Source organism: Eleutherodactylus coqui, chromosome 5 (assembly GCF_035609145.1).
Source record: "Eleutherodactylus coqui strain aEleCoq1 chromosome 5, aEleCoq1.hap1, whole genome shotgun sequence".
NCBI classification, from domain to species: Eukaryota; Metazoa; Chordata; class Amphibia; order Anura; family Eleutherodactylidae; genus Eleutherodactylus; species Eleutherodactylus coqui.
Window position 1 is genome coordinate 249,545,511 of NC_089841.1, and position 17,275 is coordinate 249,562,785.

At 41.6% G+C, this 17,275-nt stretch overlaps 1 protein-coding gene across 4 annotated transcripts in view; it reads left to right on the forward strand.

Annotated features, from left to right (window-relative positions):
• Positions 1 to 10,307, forward strand: part of RNF38 (ring finger protein 38) — a 230,578-nt gene extending 220,271 nt beyond the window's left edge. For 3 of the 4 annotated variants that reach the window (XM_066604470.1, XM_066604474.1, XM_066604472.1), the window contains 7 exons: positions 13 to 183; positions 2,302 to 2,463; positions 4,105 to 4,211; positions 6,239 to 6,329; positions 7,111 to 7,232; positions 9,027 to 9,126; positions 9,293 to 10,307. In XM_066604470.1, the coding sequence (XP_066460567.1) occupies positions 13 to 183; positions 2,302 to 2,463; positions 4,105 to 4,211; positions 6,239 to 6,329; positions 7,111 to 7,232; positions 9,027 to 9,126; positions 9,293 to 9,355 (816 nt within the window). In that variant the 3' untranslated portion in view covers positions 9,356 to 10,307. The remainder of the gene's footprint in view (positions 1 to 12; positions 184 to 2,301; positions 2,464 to 4,104; positions 4,212 to 6,238; positions 6,330 to 7,110; positions 7,233 to 9,026; positions 9,127 to 9,292) is intronic. The other variant, XM_066604471.1, reaches the window with a different exon arrangement.
• The last annotated feature ends 6,968 nt before the right edge of the window (positions 10,308 to 17,275 follow it).

Here is a 17,275-nt window from a genome sequence, read left to right on the forward strand (position 1 = left end):
TCTGTTTTACAGATGCTTCAAGCTTGCTCAGTTCAACACTTACCAGTTCCCTATGCTGCTTTCCCTCCCCTCATCTCCAGTGACCCATTCCTATTACATCCACCACACCTTTCCCCGCATCACCATGCACATCTACCCCCTCCTGGCCAATTTGTGCCCTTCCAGACGCAACAGTCTCGCTCGGTAAGTAAAGACCCATTCAGAGGAGACAACAGTTGTCTGACTGACTGCACGAGCTCTGACGTCACCGCTAAGGTCGTTGGCGCTCGTGCAGAACGTTCAGATAGGCAGAGAACACCGCTGGATTGCGGGCTTCTAGCTCAGCTTTCCCCTTCTAGGGGAAGCGCTGAGCTGGGGAATATTTACACGCCGCGAGAAGTTCGCGATTCAGCGATGTTAAAGGGGTTGTCCTGCGATAGCAAGTGGGGTTATGCACTTCTGTATGGCCATATTAATGCACTTTGTAATATACATCGTGCATTAAATATAAGCCATACAGAAGTTATTCACTTACCTGCTCCGTTGCTGGCGTCCCCGTTGCCATGGTGCCGTCTAACTTCAGCGTCTAATCGCCCGATTAGACGCGCTTGCGCAGATGGGTCTTTTCTGTTCGGCTTGGCTGGGCAGCAGCTGCGTTTTGGCTCCGCCCCCTTGTACGCGTCATCGCGTAGCCCCGCCCCCCGTCACATGTGCCGATTCCAGCCTCCTGATTGGCTGGAATTGGCACACTGACGGGGGCGGAGCTACGCGATGACGCGTACAAGGGGGCGGAGCCAGAACGCCGATGATGCCGGAGGGAGCCGAAGGTAAAAGAACCATCTGCGCAAGCGCGTCTAATCCGGCGATTAGACGCTGAAACTAGACGGCACCATGGAGACGAGGACGCCAGCAACGGAGCAGGTAAGTGAATAACTTCTGTATGGCTCATATTTAATGCACGATGTATATTACAAAGTGCATTAATATGGCCATACAGAAGTGTATAACCCCACTTGCTGCCGCGGGACAACCCCTTTAATGCTGACTGGAAGTCGGCGATAACGAAAAGTGAATGAATGGTAAACTTTTTTGCACAGGACGATGATCACTCATTTTCGTTCTTCTTGAGGGCTAATCGCCCCGTGCAAATGCCCATTGAGGCTCTCTAGATTACTGATGCCTCACTAATGTTTTATTAACTCTCCTGCAGCAGGCAAAAAAAAACCATTCTGTATAGTGGAGTCTATAAGGATATATGCTCCTAAAATCACACCAAAAGCTGCATGTTTTACATGTGAAGTTTATTCGGGGCAGATTGAGCATGGACTTTACTCGTTGCACGAAATCTGCAGTTAAAATCCTCTATTTTTATGCGATATAACCCTAAAAAAACAACCAATAAGTTTTGTAACTTACCTCAAGAAAAGCTGTAAAATTGTGGTTAGTTGGGAAATGGGAGCAGTCCCAATCATTGCCTACCATAGTACTAATAGTGATTGTAACACTACTTGCAATACACAAATGAAATGTTTATAGGACCTCCTACCATTTCTGTGTAATATCAGTGAAGTCTTACATAGTACAACCTTGTAGCTACTTTTTTGTGAAGATAGAATGAATAGACCCATTTCCTGGTAAAATAAATGACTTAAATGGTAGATTTTACCGGCTATGAAGGTATATTTGTTGTATTCCATTCTGTATTATGAATATTCATCTATTATTATTACAACTATTACTATTTTTTTTTTTCTCCCACTTCCACCAAACCGATTTCTCTTAAAATTTTGCATACGTTTTCAGTATTGATGACAGTACAATATTTCTTCAATTTTTACCGAAAATACTGAAACCCTGATGGAGGTGCCCTACTTCTCGCCTCAATGGTAGCAGCAAGTGGGTTAGTGCCTTAACAAAATATCGTAGAGGGGTATGAGCAAAAGTAGGTTTGTACAACGGCTCTGATTCCAGGCTGCACCATAATTTCGACGGCTGTGTCACTTTAAAATCCAGCGGGTGCGCATGGATTAGTTCAATCAACTTTTTCTTAGCTTTTGAAGTCATTTGTAAAAGGGATAATCATAGTTTGCAGGTAGTCGTTTAACTATATTGACTCTGTTCAAGCTTGCGGAAACTTTAAATTACATTTTTGAGCTTCGCTTACGTATAAGTTAACACTCTGACTTGAATTAATTCACGGGTGCCTCGCCATTTTATTTAAAGTGACATAGGACCTTTGAGATTGCGGTACAAGAAGAAGTGTTATTGATCAAGTTACATAGTCTTTTAATACAATTTCTTTTTTCTTGTTCTGTTTTGCAGCCTCTGCAGAGGATAGAGAATGAAGTAGAACTGTTGGGTGAGCATCTACCTGTAGGAGGATTTACGTATCCCCCGCCTGCTCATGCACCAACGCTACAACCCTCTGCACCATTACAGTTCATAACCCATGATCCTTTGCACCAGGAGGTTTCTTTTGGAGTTGTAAGTAAATTTGCCAGTTATGTTGCTTATATAAAGTTGCAGTATAAATGTAATTCATACCAGCTTTCAAGTGACAGCGGCATTCTGCAAGAACTCGTACAACACATTGTATTGCTTTAGATTAGAACTGACAATAGTTTAAAGGGGTTGTCTCGCGAAAGCAAGTGGGGTTAAGCACTTCTGTATGGCCATATTAATGCACTTTGTAATATACATCGTGCATTAAATATGAGCCATACAGAAGTTATTCACTTTCCCTGCGCTGGCGTCCCCGTCTCCATGGCTCCGTCTTACTTCAGCGTCTAATCGCCTGATTAGATGCGCTTGCGCAGAAGGGTCTTCTGCCTTCGGCTCGGTTCGGCAGCAGCGGCGTTCTGGCTCCGCCCCCTTCTACACGTCATCGCGTAGCTCCGCCCCCGCCACGTGGCGATTCCAGCCAATCAGGAGGCTGGAATCGGCACACGTCATGGGGCGGAGCTACGCAATGACACGTACAAGGGGACGGAGCCAGAACGCCGCTGCTGCCGAGCCGAAGGGAAAAGACCATCTGCGCAAGTGCGTCTAATCGGGCGATTAGACGCTGAAATTATACGGCACCATGGCGACGGGGACGCCAGCAACGGAGCAGGTAAGTGAATAACTTCTGTATGGCTCATATTTAATGCACGATGTACATTACAAAGTGCATTAATATGGCCATACAGAAGTGTATAACCCCACTTGCTTTCGCGAGACAACCCCTTTAAGTTATTAGTTGTACTACAAAAAGTCTAAAGGCCATTTACACGGCCCAATGATCGCTCAAATGACAGCTTGAGTGACAGCTTTGAGCGATCATTTTGCATAAACTTTTAGTACCTACTTAAGAGCAATTAAGTGTGCAAATGAAGCCTCAGCTGAAAGCAGTTAATAGCCCAAGGGCTCTTATCTGCATTCAGATCCTTTGTTCTCCAGGGGAACACAATGCTATCAGCACTCCCCGTGTAGAACTGCTGATAAGGCTGACAGACGATTTTTAGGTTGGACTGCATTTAACGATTAGCTAGCAGTGGATGATGGGTGCACATTTAGACACGACTATCGCTAAAACAATTGCCTGTTAGAGATTTTTTTCTTTTTCTTGGCGATCATCTCTCTTCTTAATGCAGACCTTCCTCAGTGCCCAGTCCTCGAGTGAAATCCTTCTTTTCTGTAGTGCTTCTATAGATTATAAAGTTTGTTTTGAGCAGAGGAATCCTTTACAAATGCCATAATCGGAGGCCCTTGAGCAACTTCTTATAAAGCTTAGTATAACCCCGTAAAACTCCAGCCAGTTTTATACCAGAGCCGGACACAACTGATGCCATTTTTGTGATTCCTGTTTTTTTTCACCAGTCTGCATGCAGCATTTTCCCATATGGTTTAGGGAGACATCCGGCATTAAAAACTGATGCACCTGATGCCAGAACTGTCTCCATAAAGGGGGGGGGGTGAGACGGAAATGTGGAAATGCGGCCAGAGTTTTGGTGATATTCTTATTGTAGGCATGCAATACTGTTTGCTGAACATCTAGGTGATTGGACAATACTGCAGAGCGCTTGTAAAAGATTTAGTTTACTAATATATTGCTGGAGACATTCATATTGTTTGTAATCCTTTCAGCCGTATCCTCCTTTTATGCCTCGAAGACTTACTGGTCGTAGCAGATATCGATCACAACAACCAATACCACCACCACCTTATCATCCAAGCCTTTTACCTTATGTTCTGTAAGTATATCATGTACAACAACATGCACCTCAGTGGAATGAAAATACGCACGTTGCTCATATAGATGTCATTGGGGAATCTGATTTTAATGCCTTAGTGACCACGCTATCATGTTTTTATGTCCTGCCGTTGCAGGACATGTAAGGCCTCATGTCCACGGGGAAAATCAGGCCCGCTACGGATTCTACATGGAGAATCTGTAGCGGGTCCCTCCTGCCCCGCGGACATGAGGGCTGAAAATAGGAATTTAAAAGAATTTACTCATCCGGAGGGGGCGGGGAAAGTCTTCTCTTCCTCACGGCCGGATCTTCTTTTTCGGCCGGCGGATGAACTCGTCACGTCGCCGGCACGTCTCCGACGTGCCGCGCGCATGCGCCGGGCACATCCGCCGAGCCGAAGCAAGAAAGATCCGGCCGTGAGGAAGAGAAGACTTTCCCCGCCCGCTCCGGATGAGTAAATTCTTTTAAATTCCTATTTTAGGTCTCCCGCGGATCCGGACGGCTTCCATAGGAGCCGTCCCCGCGGGAGACCCGCACGAAAATGGAGCATGGTCCAGATTTTTTTCATGCTCCATTTTTTTTAAAATCACTTTTATTGGCCATCCGCGGGTATTTATCTACCCCGCGGGTAGTCAATGCATCCCTATGGGATGCGGATCCGCGGGCAGGAGAAAAGTTAAAATCTGCTGCGGATTTTAATTCTTCTTTTGCCCGTGGACATGAGCCCTAAGGAGGGAGATAGGTTATGCAAGGAGACAGCAACATCGCAGGTGTCAGCCATGGCTTGATAGACTGCCTGTCAGAATGCAGTATGATGTAAAGCTATGGCATTACATCATACTGCATAAGCGATCAAAGCATAACTAGTTGTGGTTCTCCAGGAGGACTGAAAAAAAAAAAAAAGTAAAAATAAGAGCAATAAAGTTTTATTATTTTTAAAAAATAATTTAAAAAAAAAAAACCTTCTGCCATATTTATAATTAAAAAAAATCTAAATACTAAAACAAAAATACATATTTGGTATCGCTACGTCTGTAAAAGCCCGATCTATCAGAGTAATGCATGGTGATCGTTGTCTGAAAAAAAAAAAAAAACTCCAGAAATGTACTTTTTTGGTCACCCTTTTCCCAAGAAAAAAATCTAATAAAAAGCAATCAAAAATTGCTATGTATTCCTAAATGGTACCACCGGAAACAACAGGATGTACCGCACAAAACAAACCCTCCACTATATCGGCTGAAAAATTAAAAAGTTATTGTGCGCAGAAGGTGGAGACAGAAAATAATTAATTTAAAGAATATCTTTTAAAAAAAATATATAAGTTGTAAAGCAAAAAAAACTATAATACATTTGGTATCGTAGTAATCGTACTGCCCCATAGAATAAAGTCATCATGTCTCTCCACTTAGAATTTTTTAAAAGTTTTTCAGTACATTATATGGTTCAGTAAATGGCACCATTGAAAAATACAACTCGTTCCGCAAAAACCAACAAGCCCTCATACAGCGACGGCGATGGATAAAAAAAGGAGTTACGAATTTTTAAAAGGGGGGGCCAAAAAAACTGAAATGAAAACAGTGTGGTCATTTAAGGGGTTAAGCTTCATCTTGTATGGAAGTCTGTTTACCTCGAGTATGTCAGTTGAAGGGAAAAATAAGCATGCTACAAAATGTCATCCCCTTAGGCCTCCCTCACACAGGGCGTTTTTTCAGCAGGCTGCTTTGAAAAACACTGTGTTTTGAAAGCTTCATGTTCTATCTTTGGGCGTTTTCAGCTGAGTCTCCCATTGAATTAAATGGGCAGTGTTTTCTGCTTTGCTGAAAAGTCAGCGTTTTGCAAACGCCCCGTGTGAGGGAGGCCTTAAGCTGCAGAACACTGAGGAACATTTTCATTTCCCTTAAGCACCCACTCTATGCTGTAGTGTCACTCTCTATAGATCGGCTCATGCTGAACTACACTTTTAATTCTCCTTTTTTCAGTGTTGTGATGCTTTGAGGTTATTTAATAATCTGTTTTTATTCTTTAAGATCAATGCTTCCAGTGCCTCCAACTGTGGGACCAGCCTTTAGCTTCGAGTTGGACGTAGAAGATGGAGAGGTGGAAAACTATGAGGTTGGTGTATGTATTCGGAAATATTTTTTCGCTATTAAAAAAGATCACTTTCAGAAACTCTTAAAGGGGTATTCCCATCTTGGCCAATCGTGATGGTAATGGGAATACTTATTTGTATGAAGTGGTCAAGAGTTATGAAAACGGCTGACTAAACTGTCTTGACATGTTTCCGTAACTCCAATAGAAGTCAACGGGAAATGTAGAAACAGTGTAGCGCAGCCCACTCGGCTGCTTCCATAATTCCCGGCCACTGCATTCAGCTAGGCCAGGAGCTGTGGGGGGCAGATCTTAGAGGTGGGAACCACATCAGCCTTTTTTTTTTTCCCATGGCATGACTTGTGGCTATGCCATAAAAATGCCAGATAGGGATACCCCTTTAAGTAATTGTTAAAGGTCCTTGTCCATAATATAACTATTGTTAAACAAGTTAATGAAAACTTTGACTTGCAAACTATTACCATAACCCTTTCCAATCCACTGTCTGACATCTGAAGACATTATGATTTAAGGCTGTACAGCTCTGATGTTGGAAAACATCCATTGGGGTTCTCTTACTGTATATTGCCAGCCTCTCTGCTGTCAGAGCCTATCCAACATGTCACCTCATGCTGTACTGCCTTTAGCCAGCAGATAGCGCCATTGTATAATGGCAGAAAGAGAGTAAGCCCCCTAGGAAAACCAGGATACAAATTGGATTGGAAAGGGTTAAACTGTATATTCCATAACTTATCTCCCGCTATTTATTACAATACATGTGATTGTTTTACTTATTTCCTTTCCATTGTAGGCATTGCTAAATCTCGCTGAACGGTTGGGAGAAGCTAAACCACGAGGATTAACAAAAGCAGATATAGAACAACTTCCTTCGTATAGGTTTAACCCAAACAACCACCAATCGGAGCAAACCTTGTAAGTTTTAGTTAACGTGTAAGTGGTCGTCGTTGTGGGTCTTGGATGCTACCTATCTTATGAACTAGTGGCTTCCATCACTTTAGGCTTGCCTGCAGCTGGCCACAGACGTAATATGACTGCTGGACAAACTGGCAATAATCTGTTGCCTGGGTCATCTCAGAAAGACTACCCTTTTTTCATATGGAAACCATTGCTCCGGGTCCAGCTACCCACTTTCCTGGCAATGGCTGTCCATGTTAATACATGGATGACCCAGGTTCGCCAGAACAAGAGCCTATCTGCTTTTAGCTTCAAGAGGGAAGCCCTGAACAGTGGGCTCACCTCTTTGACATCCATAAGCCGTAATGGTAATCTCCGAGCGAAAGAATAGCCTCTGGTACTCCATAGTATAGTCTGTTAGAGAAACTGGTGTGTGCAGGCGTTGGGTTTATAGGATTATGCAGTGCAGGAGCTTTTAGGAAATATCAGTTTCTCCATTACTGCTCGACCAAACTGTGGAAATCACACCCGTAACCACATATCATAGAGACTGTAGTAAAGCAGCCGAACAACTGGGCTGGTGGAGCCAGATTTACGGATACTACGTGTTATGGTGCTGGATTGGTACACATTAGGTATACAAACACATTAATACCCAAGGATTAAAAATAACAAAATGAAAGGAAAATGAGTTGGGGAGGCACAAATTTGGATACGAGGTACATGGACCGGGATCGTCTTTGTTTTGGGAAAGATAAGGCAACTGGCTGTAGAAGTTGCTGCCTGGATGGATTCCAAGGCTGGAAGGGTCCGGAGCACCAGACACTCTACTGCAGTGTTTCCCCAAAAATAAGACTGGGTGTTATATTTATTTTTGCTCCAAAAGATGCGTTGGGGATTATTCTCAGGGGATCTCTTATTTTTCCATGATGAGGCTAAGGGATAACACTCCAGAATACAAAAGATCAAAATTTGCAGTATTTAAGATAAAATTGGGACTCGCATGGTGTTTAAGGGCAAACCCAAATTAATCAGGCTGACTGCAACCCCCTGCCAGTGTCCCAGGATTACTGTTCCATGAACAATGATCTACAATAAGCGTTGGCAAGTGCCGGACTCTCACACACAGATTGGGAGGTCCTGCTGGCGTTACTCCTTCCACAGGTGCCTTGCATTCTGTTAGGTCCCTTGGAAGTTCCAGCTGCATTCTTCTGCATTTCACTGTAGCCAAGTGTAGCGGTTGGCTCCCCCTGGTGACCGGAAGCAGCCACAGCTCTCTAATATAATGAACTCTGGAGTGGAGGGACACCAGCGGAATTACCTGATCTATGTGCGGTGGGCCGGCACTTACCAATGCTGATTGTTTTGGGTCCTGTGGGGTCTTTTGACTGCGATTCTTTTGAGGGTGTTTGCCTAATTTTTTTGGTGATTTTTTTTTTTGGGGTGATCTGTCCTCAGCAAACTATTGCCAATTGATTTTATTTTTTTACATGTATAGCTGCCTGGACACTGTTTATGAACTGTAACTAGGGCTTATTTTTGGAGTTGGGTTCATTTCCGGCAAACTCAAAAATCCTGAAAAATTATGCTAGGGCTTATTTTTTGGGGAAACGGTAGGGTGAGTATAGGCCAGTCTGTTAAAGTGGTACATGCTCCTAGAGGAGGTCTTTTTGTTCACACGCACACAGGACAACCTGAGGGAGCATAAAACATACCTCTCCGGACTCCCCGTTCCTTCAGCTTTGAGCACCATAATGTAGTTTATGCTGCTGACAGAGCCCCTTTATTGACTCCGTTCTTCTCTTTCCTCAGGTGTGTAGTATGCATGTGTGATTTTGAGTCAAGGCAACTTCTAAGAGTCTTACCGTGCAACCATGAATTCCATGCCAAGTGTGTCGACAAGTGGCTTAAGGTGAGATTTTTGTCACCGACTGTCGCAAAAGAAAATGTTTACGCTCGAGTGCTGTCCTCAGTGTTATATAGTGAACTAGTGCTGCGTTGTCTAACTTTATATATTTATTTTCTTTTCTTACATTTTTTCCTTGTTTTCTTACGAGTTTCTTCTTCTCTATTGCTAGGCAAACCGCACCTGCCCTATATGTCGAGCCGATGCTTCAGAGGTGCATCGCGATTCAGAATGACCAGTTTTAGAGCACAAGTCCAGCTCGGGTGTTCCTAGTCACGTGTATTGGTGTATTTTTCATAATGCACATGCACAACAACCATCCATTGAACTTAACCCGTGTGGCTTCCAGCCTATTATTTACACAAAAGGGTCGACGGACCTCTTTTTGCACTGTGTGATTTAATCAATTATAAAGCTTCTAATTAGTCTTCACAATTATGGGATTGTTATACTAACCGTGTGATTGGGACTCCAAAGATTATTATTTTTTATATTCCTTAGCTTATTTTGTGTGTGCACTAACATTCCCTGGTTTTCGTGTGATCATTCCGAGTGTTTTTTTTGGTTTTTTTTGCTGCAAGATTACGTGGATGTGATCTTTTAGCATGTGCTTTTATATTTAAACCGGAAAAAGAAAAAAAACCTAAAAACAAAATACAGTGGTAGCTCCAAACAATTTTAGCAATCTACCTTATTCTAGAGCCTTCAGATACTGTGAGAGCGGACGGATGGAATGTAAGACTGTGTGGTAGTGGCCATGTTGCTTTTGTACGTTTGCTTGTGTCAAGCACAGGAGCATATGTATGGTTGAGAACATATATACCAGCATGTACTGAGAACGTATGTGTGTAGTATTACTTATGCTGCAATGTATAATCTTGTGTGTTATTTAAACAGTACTAGTACTGTACACTGGTTTTATTTTTCTTTTGTTTTTCAGTTGCACACTGAATGCTAAGGGTGTAGCAATCTATAGGCATTTCATATCCCTTTCTTGCTTTTTCACTTTGACTTTTTGTCCATACAAGTTTACCACTTATGCCGCTTTTTGCTTATTTGTGCCACTGCAGGGAAAAAGGAGAAGTGTTTTTTTTTTTTCAAAGACTACAGTAACGGGATTGTCCGGTAGCTATGTTTTTAGTCATTGACTGCTGGGCAGTAATAAAGGAGCCTATACTATGTAGACAGCAGCTGAGTATGGACTCATTATTGCCTCAACAGTCACTGGGGTTAAAATATATATATATATATATATATATATATATATATATATATATATATATATATATATATATATTATACACGCTGCTGGACAACCCCATTATTATGTGTCCATATTAATTTAGCAACTAAAATACACTGATCGTTTGTTTTCTTTGTCATGTATTAAAGGGGTTGTCTCGCGAAAGCAAGTGGGGTTAAGCACTTCTGTATGGCCATATTAATGCACTTTGTAATATACATCGTGCATTAAATATGAGCCATACAGAAGTTATTCACTTACCTGCTCCGTTGCTAGCGTCCCCGTCTCCATGGCTCCGTCTAACCTCAGCGTCTAATCGCCCGATTAGACGCGCTTGCGCAAAAGGGTCTTCTGCCTTCGGCTCGGTCTGGCACGAGCGGAGTTCTTGCTCTGCCCCCTTCTAAGCGTCATCGCGTAGCTCCGCCCCGTCACGTGTGCCGATTCCAGCCAATCAGGAGGCTGGAATCGGCACATGGGGCGGAGCTACGCGATGATGTGTAGAAGGGGGCAGAGCCAGAACGCCGCTGCTGCCGGACAGACGCGAAGGCAGAAGACCCTTCTGCGCAAGCTCGTCTAATCGGGCGATTAGACGCTGAGGTTAGACGGCACCATGGCGACGGGGACGCTAGCAACGGAGCAGGTAAGTGAATAACTTCTGTATGGCTCATATTTAATGCACGATGTCTATTACAAAGTGCATTAATATGGCCATACAGAAGTGCTTAACCCCACTTGCTTTCGCGAGACAACCCTTTTAAATTGGACATGTGTTCTAGTGATCACACTACTTGTGTACGTAAAGCAACAAAAACTGAAAATTTCAGCTGTAGAGCTAAAAATTCAGCAACCACCAAAGATTAGTTTTACATGTTCCTTGCCAATCCAGTGAACCACTAGCATTGTCAGGTCCAGAGCAGCTGTTCTCGCGCTCTGCCAAAGCTACCATAAAAGAGGGGGTGGGGGGGACACATTTCTTGTACAGTGTTGTCTAAACTTTGGTAAAAAGGAAAAAGTTTGGTCCTATGTTTGCCCGTAGAAAAAAAGTTACTGCTCTCAGAACAGATAAGTAATCTTGGGGATAAGGTAACTTTTAATGACTAAAAAAAATTGTGTTTAAATAGACTTGAAAGCTTGCTGTTCGGGTCTCTTGATTAGGCATCATATAAAGGTGTTTTTACATGGACTGAAGTAATCACTCAATAGAGCGATTTAATTTTTTTATTTTTTACAGGCGACTGTCGTCCCGTGTAAACACAGGACCTGGCAGGACAAGAATTGCCCACTTGGCAGAGTCGCTCTGTTTTTAGCTTGCCTAAAAACTAAGTGACCATTGGCTCTTTTAAAAGGCAGTTGTTAATCAAATGGAGACTGGTAGCCTGAAGAGATGTCGGCATGCTATCCTTCAGTGAGTGATACTCACTGGAACGACTGTCAGGTTCTCAAACGCCCGTCAGTCTTTCCATGTAAAAGTGCGCTAACAAAGTTTCTGAAGAAATGCCTATATATATTTTTCTGTGTAATGAGTTTCTTTAGATGATTTTATACCATGCCTAATTAAGAGACCTAAGTCTCAAAAGCTTACTGCTCAGCAGCATTTCTTTTTCTTAGCCGTTAAAAGGTATCCTATCTACAAGATTCTTTGTTTCCTTTACTGAAAAGTTAAAACTTTGAACATGGACCCAATCTCTTCAGGATGGGAAGGGGGAGCTGGATTTTTGGCTTCTGCCTGACTGTGAATTTAAAGTTAAGAGGTTTTAAAGGGGTTGTTTCTGTCTTGGACCCTTACCCTGTTCCACCACACTTTACTAAACTGGCCCTGCCTCCCAGAAATGGCCGGGTTTTATGGAGATGGACGAGACTGCATACTTTGCTATGCCGCGTATAACACTCCCCTTCACTTCTGTGGGAGTTACGGAAACTTCATAGCACAGGGCATTTGGCTATAAAACCCAACCATCTCTCGATGTAGTGGGTTAAGGGGCCAAGATGTGAATACTCCAAGGAAAAATTATACATTAGGTGGTCTTTTTATCTTTGTCAAATATAGTACACACATTCACATAGAATGTTATATCTAGGCAACAACCTAATCGCCTCTCATTACCGCGCCATTAGGCCGAATCACGCATGCAGTTTTTGTGGTAATTTTTATTGCAGTTTTTTTTTAGCCAAAGCCAAAAGTGGATTCAAAGGGATGGAGAAATGAGAAGAAAAGACTTCTACACTGCAGCTCATTAAAATGAATACACCACAAACGAGGCAAATAAACAGGCTTTGTGTTCATACATATTGCCTACCAATGACATGAGCCTTGATTTCCCCTCTTATTTCATATTAATCACCAACTAGCTTATTTTTATTTCTTTCCGAAAAATGAACCATTTTGGATGGTGTATCGCAATTACTAAACTGTAGAGCACTTCCTGATGGATCCACTTCTGGGTTTGACTAAAAAAAAAAATGCTCAAAAAAATTCTCTTGTCTGTTTTCAGCCTTATACTGCTGTTCGTGTCTTAGGTTGGTTGGGTAACAGTCATAACCTAAAGAGCCTATATGTCATGTATACCAGTGCATATCTCAACTGATTAGGAACCAAAATGTGGTGATCATGGGCCATAACGTACTAATTATATATTTTCAAGGATGCTGTAACAAATAGTTGCCTTCAGAGTGCGTGTTCACAATAATTGTTTGCTCTAATCTTATTGCCAGTTGCTTATCAGTTCCAACATTTTCTAATGGCACAACCTTGCCAAGGGCGCTTTTATCCGGGATGATTACCGTTCAAACGAGCAATAATCGGTCGGTCAAAAGCGTGAGCCAAGGAAGGTTAAGCGCTCACTTTTTTTGTCCATTTTATGCAGACACAATCATCGTTGGCTCGTTCAATTTAAACGCCGTTTGTTCAGTCCTCCTCATCACCTATACAGAGACTGAACGATTCTTGTAGGAACGAGCCAACAATGTATCTGTCTGTATAAACGATGACATCACTCGTTCGAATGAGAATCGGCTCATCTAAAAGGACCCTAAATCATTGAAACCGTTAAGTTGAGTTCACATGTGTGTCTGACTTTCTTTTTTCGCATAGGAGCAGAGAAATGACGTTTAAGCTGTAACGGACCCATCACTTGGTTAACAGCGGTGCGTGACCGAGCCTGTTGACTTGTACCGGTGTCCGTTGGGTTCGGTCATGGTGTCCGTCATTTTGTTGCATTGAATAGCTCTGCATGCAGCACTATTTTTTTTTTTTTATATTAATTGTGAATAAGTCTAACAGGCTCCCGTTACCCAAATGTGAACGGTTGCTTAAATCAGTTTAATTTAAATTCTCGAATTATAGTCAAGTGAGCAAATCAGCATTTTAGATTGAAGGTACCAAGTCAACTAATGAAGTGATGTATAACTTAAGGACAGTTTTCTTGAGACATGTGCTTGTTTTAATTTTTGCGTAGTTTCACCCCTATAAAAAATGGCGACACTCTTACCAGCCAAACCAATGGATCTCCTGCATGTCATAGAAGTCGGTTGTTGTAAGTCCATTTAATGGCTCCTGCACATGAGCAGTAACACCTCACCCTTGGGGGTTTTTGTAATGCCAGATTGTGTATGAATCATGACGGACTCCATCAGACACTGCATAACAGAATCCTTCTCTACTAGAAACATTGTTTTTATGGTAGTGACCATGTTGCTTCTTTGATGCATTTTTTTTTTTTTTTTTTACTTGCACAAGATGAATTGAAAAACATGTGTTCGTTAGCCCATTTTGGACATTTAATATTTTTGTTGCATTAAATCCGTTTTACTGATTTTTTTTTTTTCCATAATTTTCCTTTTTTTTTCTGCAATGTTAATGAAATGGTTACATTTTCCATTGGTTGCAATAGCACAAGCAGCACAAATATTAATATTGCTGTATTTTGCTGCCAGTCCTAGCTTTAAGTTGTGTGTATGTTGTGTCCTAATTTTGTGATGCATGTCTGACCCTCGTACTTGTCACAATTCTGTGTCTCAAGACAGTGTTATCCCATCATGCTGCTTGTCCTTTTTTATCCGAGCTTGTGGTTCAGTGGACTAAGATAAAAGCACAATTTTGCCTGTGGTTTTTACACAATGGTGCCTCCATTACCTAAAAGTGAAAACCCACACAAACAAAAAAAATCATGTAAATGCCACAATATCAAACCAAATGGACAAAAGTTGCTTTTATGATCGTTTTTAAATCGAACTTTGCTTAAACTAACCAGCCACTGGACGTCATGTCATATTTTTTTATTAAACCATGTAATTGCAGAAGTTGTATACCACACTCCTCTTATAGTGCTACAAATACTTTTTATATACTGCGGAAAAAAAAAGTTTTTACCTGTATAGACTTAATAACACTACTACACTCAATATTCACTTTATTAAAGCATGCAAGCATCGCACTTTTTCTAGCTTAGACTGAGATAAATGCAAAAAAAAAAAAAAAAAAAAAAATGAAGAAAAAAAACCCACAAGTCTAGGGTACACCTTTTAATATGTAATATTCTGTTCACTTTTTTGGCACAATGCAAGTTACTGATTTTATTTCTGATCTTTGACCACAAATTTGTTTAAAGAGCAGGGTCACTATTCAAAGGTTTTTCTTTACATTTTTTTTTTATTGCACTCTGGAGGCTGGTACTTCTGGAATGTTTTGGAATTTAATTTTGTATTTTATTTTACTTTTTTTTTTGCATGGGTCTATTGTAGACATGTGCTGACTTGCTTCCTGTGGTTAATGTATTGAATAGACCTATATCTATTAAGAAAAAAAGCACACATGCATGTGTTCTGAACCAGCTCGGACTGACTACAAACTTCCTTTTTTTTTTTTTCTTTTAATTTTCACTAAAGACCAACATGTCCAGGAGCCAGAGGATGTTTCTCAGCTGTTACTGCCATATGTTCTATATCTCATGCCTCTAGCCCTAGCCTGCAGTAGTGCTTGACCTGCAAAAGAATTAACACATATGTTGGTTGTCATTTCCCTAAACTTTTTGTCAGCTGTTGGCTTCAGCATCTGTTTTTTTTATTTATTTTTTTTGCATTTCCTTTTCATTTTTGCATGAAATCTTTTTGCTTTTTCATGTTTTATGGTTCTTGTCTAAGAGTGGTTATCAAGGCCTATAGATGTTCAGGGTTTTATTTGACATTCATTTTGTTTCCTTCTCGTCTATTTTTTTTTTATATGCTTTGCCACTGTTACAGTATTTTTATCCCCCCATCCCCCTCCTACATCTTCCACCCAAGAAATGTTCTCAACTGAATTATCTTTAGGCCTTACAGGAAGGAGCCTTTTTGCCTGTTCTCCCCTCTTGGTACATTTACAGTTACCTCATTTTGCTATTTATGTGTTTTGTTTTTTTTCACATTTGCCAATGAAAGCTTATGAATTTTGTTGGATTCATATTTTTCTTTTAAATTGTTCTCTATTGTATCATTTAACATGACATGTAGTTTTAAATGTATTATAAATATCTGTAACCAAATCATTTGAAGGCTTGATAAATTTTTAACAAAATTTGTACATTTTTTATGAGAGTTACTAGTAATGCTTTACTAAGTAGTGCAATGATTTATTTTTTATTTTTATTTTTTTTTTACCCCCGTGTCCAATTTTGGAGTTGAGAGAGGGTTGTTCAGTAATAAATGTATGATGTACACTTAAGACTGCTTGTTTGTGTTTTGTATAGTTTGAAAATGATTTGTTATCATTCTATATTTCCTGTAATAAAGATCTTAAGTTTCCCCTCTGAAATCGGTCGGCTTCACGGGGGTGTAAGTCACTGTGTACTTGCTGCGTGCTGCCAATCACCATGCACTATCTTGACGTGTATTCGTACATAATACACACCAAGATAGAACATGCTGTTATCTTTCTTGCATGTGTGTGTGTGAATAGCAACATGGGAGCCTATGGCAGATGGGTACAGCATATTACACATGCATGATGTGCTGTCACCACACGCTCATGTGAAGGAGCCCATAAACCTATCGGAAGCAGGATTATGCAGGTCCTCCAAACACACTGGACCGACCCCCCCCCCCTCCTGTTGAGGAGATTATAGTGTGCTCCAAATTATGGTTACAGGAGCTCTTGGTAGACTGAAACGCTTTTGGACTCTTTGTATTTCCTAAAAAAAAATACATTTCCCCATCAGCTCCACGACCACATCCCCTGAGATCGCTGCCACTTGATAGGACAGGAACACACACAGGGGTTTAGAGCTTCCCTCCCCCTTTCTCACCCTCCTCAGGGGTTTTTCCTGTCCTATCAGTAGTCCGGTTTCAGAGAGGTGCTGGGATCTGTCAGGACTTCCCAGCATGAAGATTCATGATGCTTACTACTGGTTTGGAAGCAACGGGGTCTGTTTTCCATTCCTGAGGACCATCTCCCGGGTCACTGCACGGGCAGTTATCCAAGGCTGGATTCCTCTTCACCGCGGCCTGATGTGGTTATACGTGTGAGATGGACTGCATCTTCTCCCCCTCTGTGGTGCTGGTGACTGCTTGATGACGCGGTCACATCGGTTGAGGGGGTGGAACAGGTGACAGCTATGATGGCAAAGTTAAAGAATCTGAGAGAAGACAAGAAGAGGACATTATATAGATCCTAGTCGTAGGATAGGATTCTGGTCCATGTAACTGCAGTGCCTAACTAGTATGAGTAATCCAGTGTCGGACATCCCTGAACCTCCTGCTAGCTCTGGTGTTGTAAGTAGTCCGATGGATGCCTCATGCAAACATTTATTTGTGTGTATATACATTTGTATCTTTTCCCTGCTGTTCATTTACCGGGGTCAAGAATATGTCCAGGTCTGCGAAAAGCAAACTGAAAAAATTAGTTTGCATGAAAACATACCCTGCCAACATACCATTTGC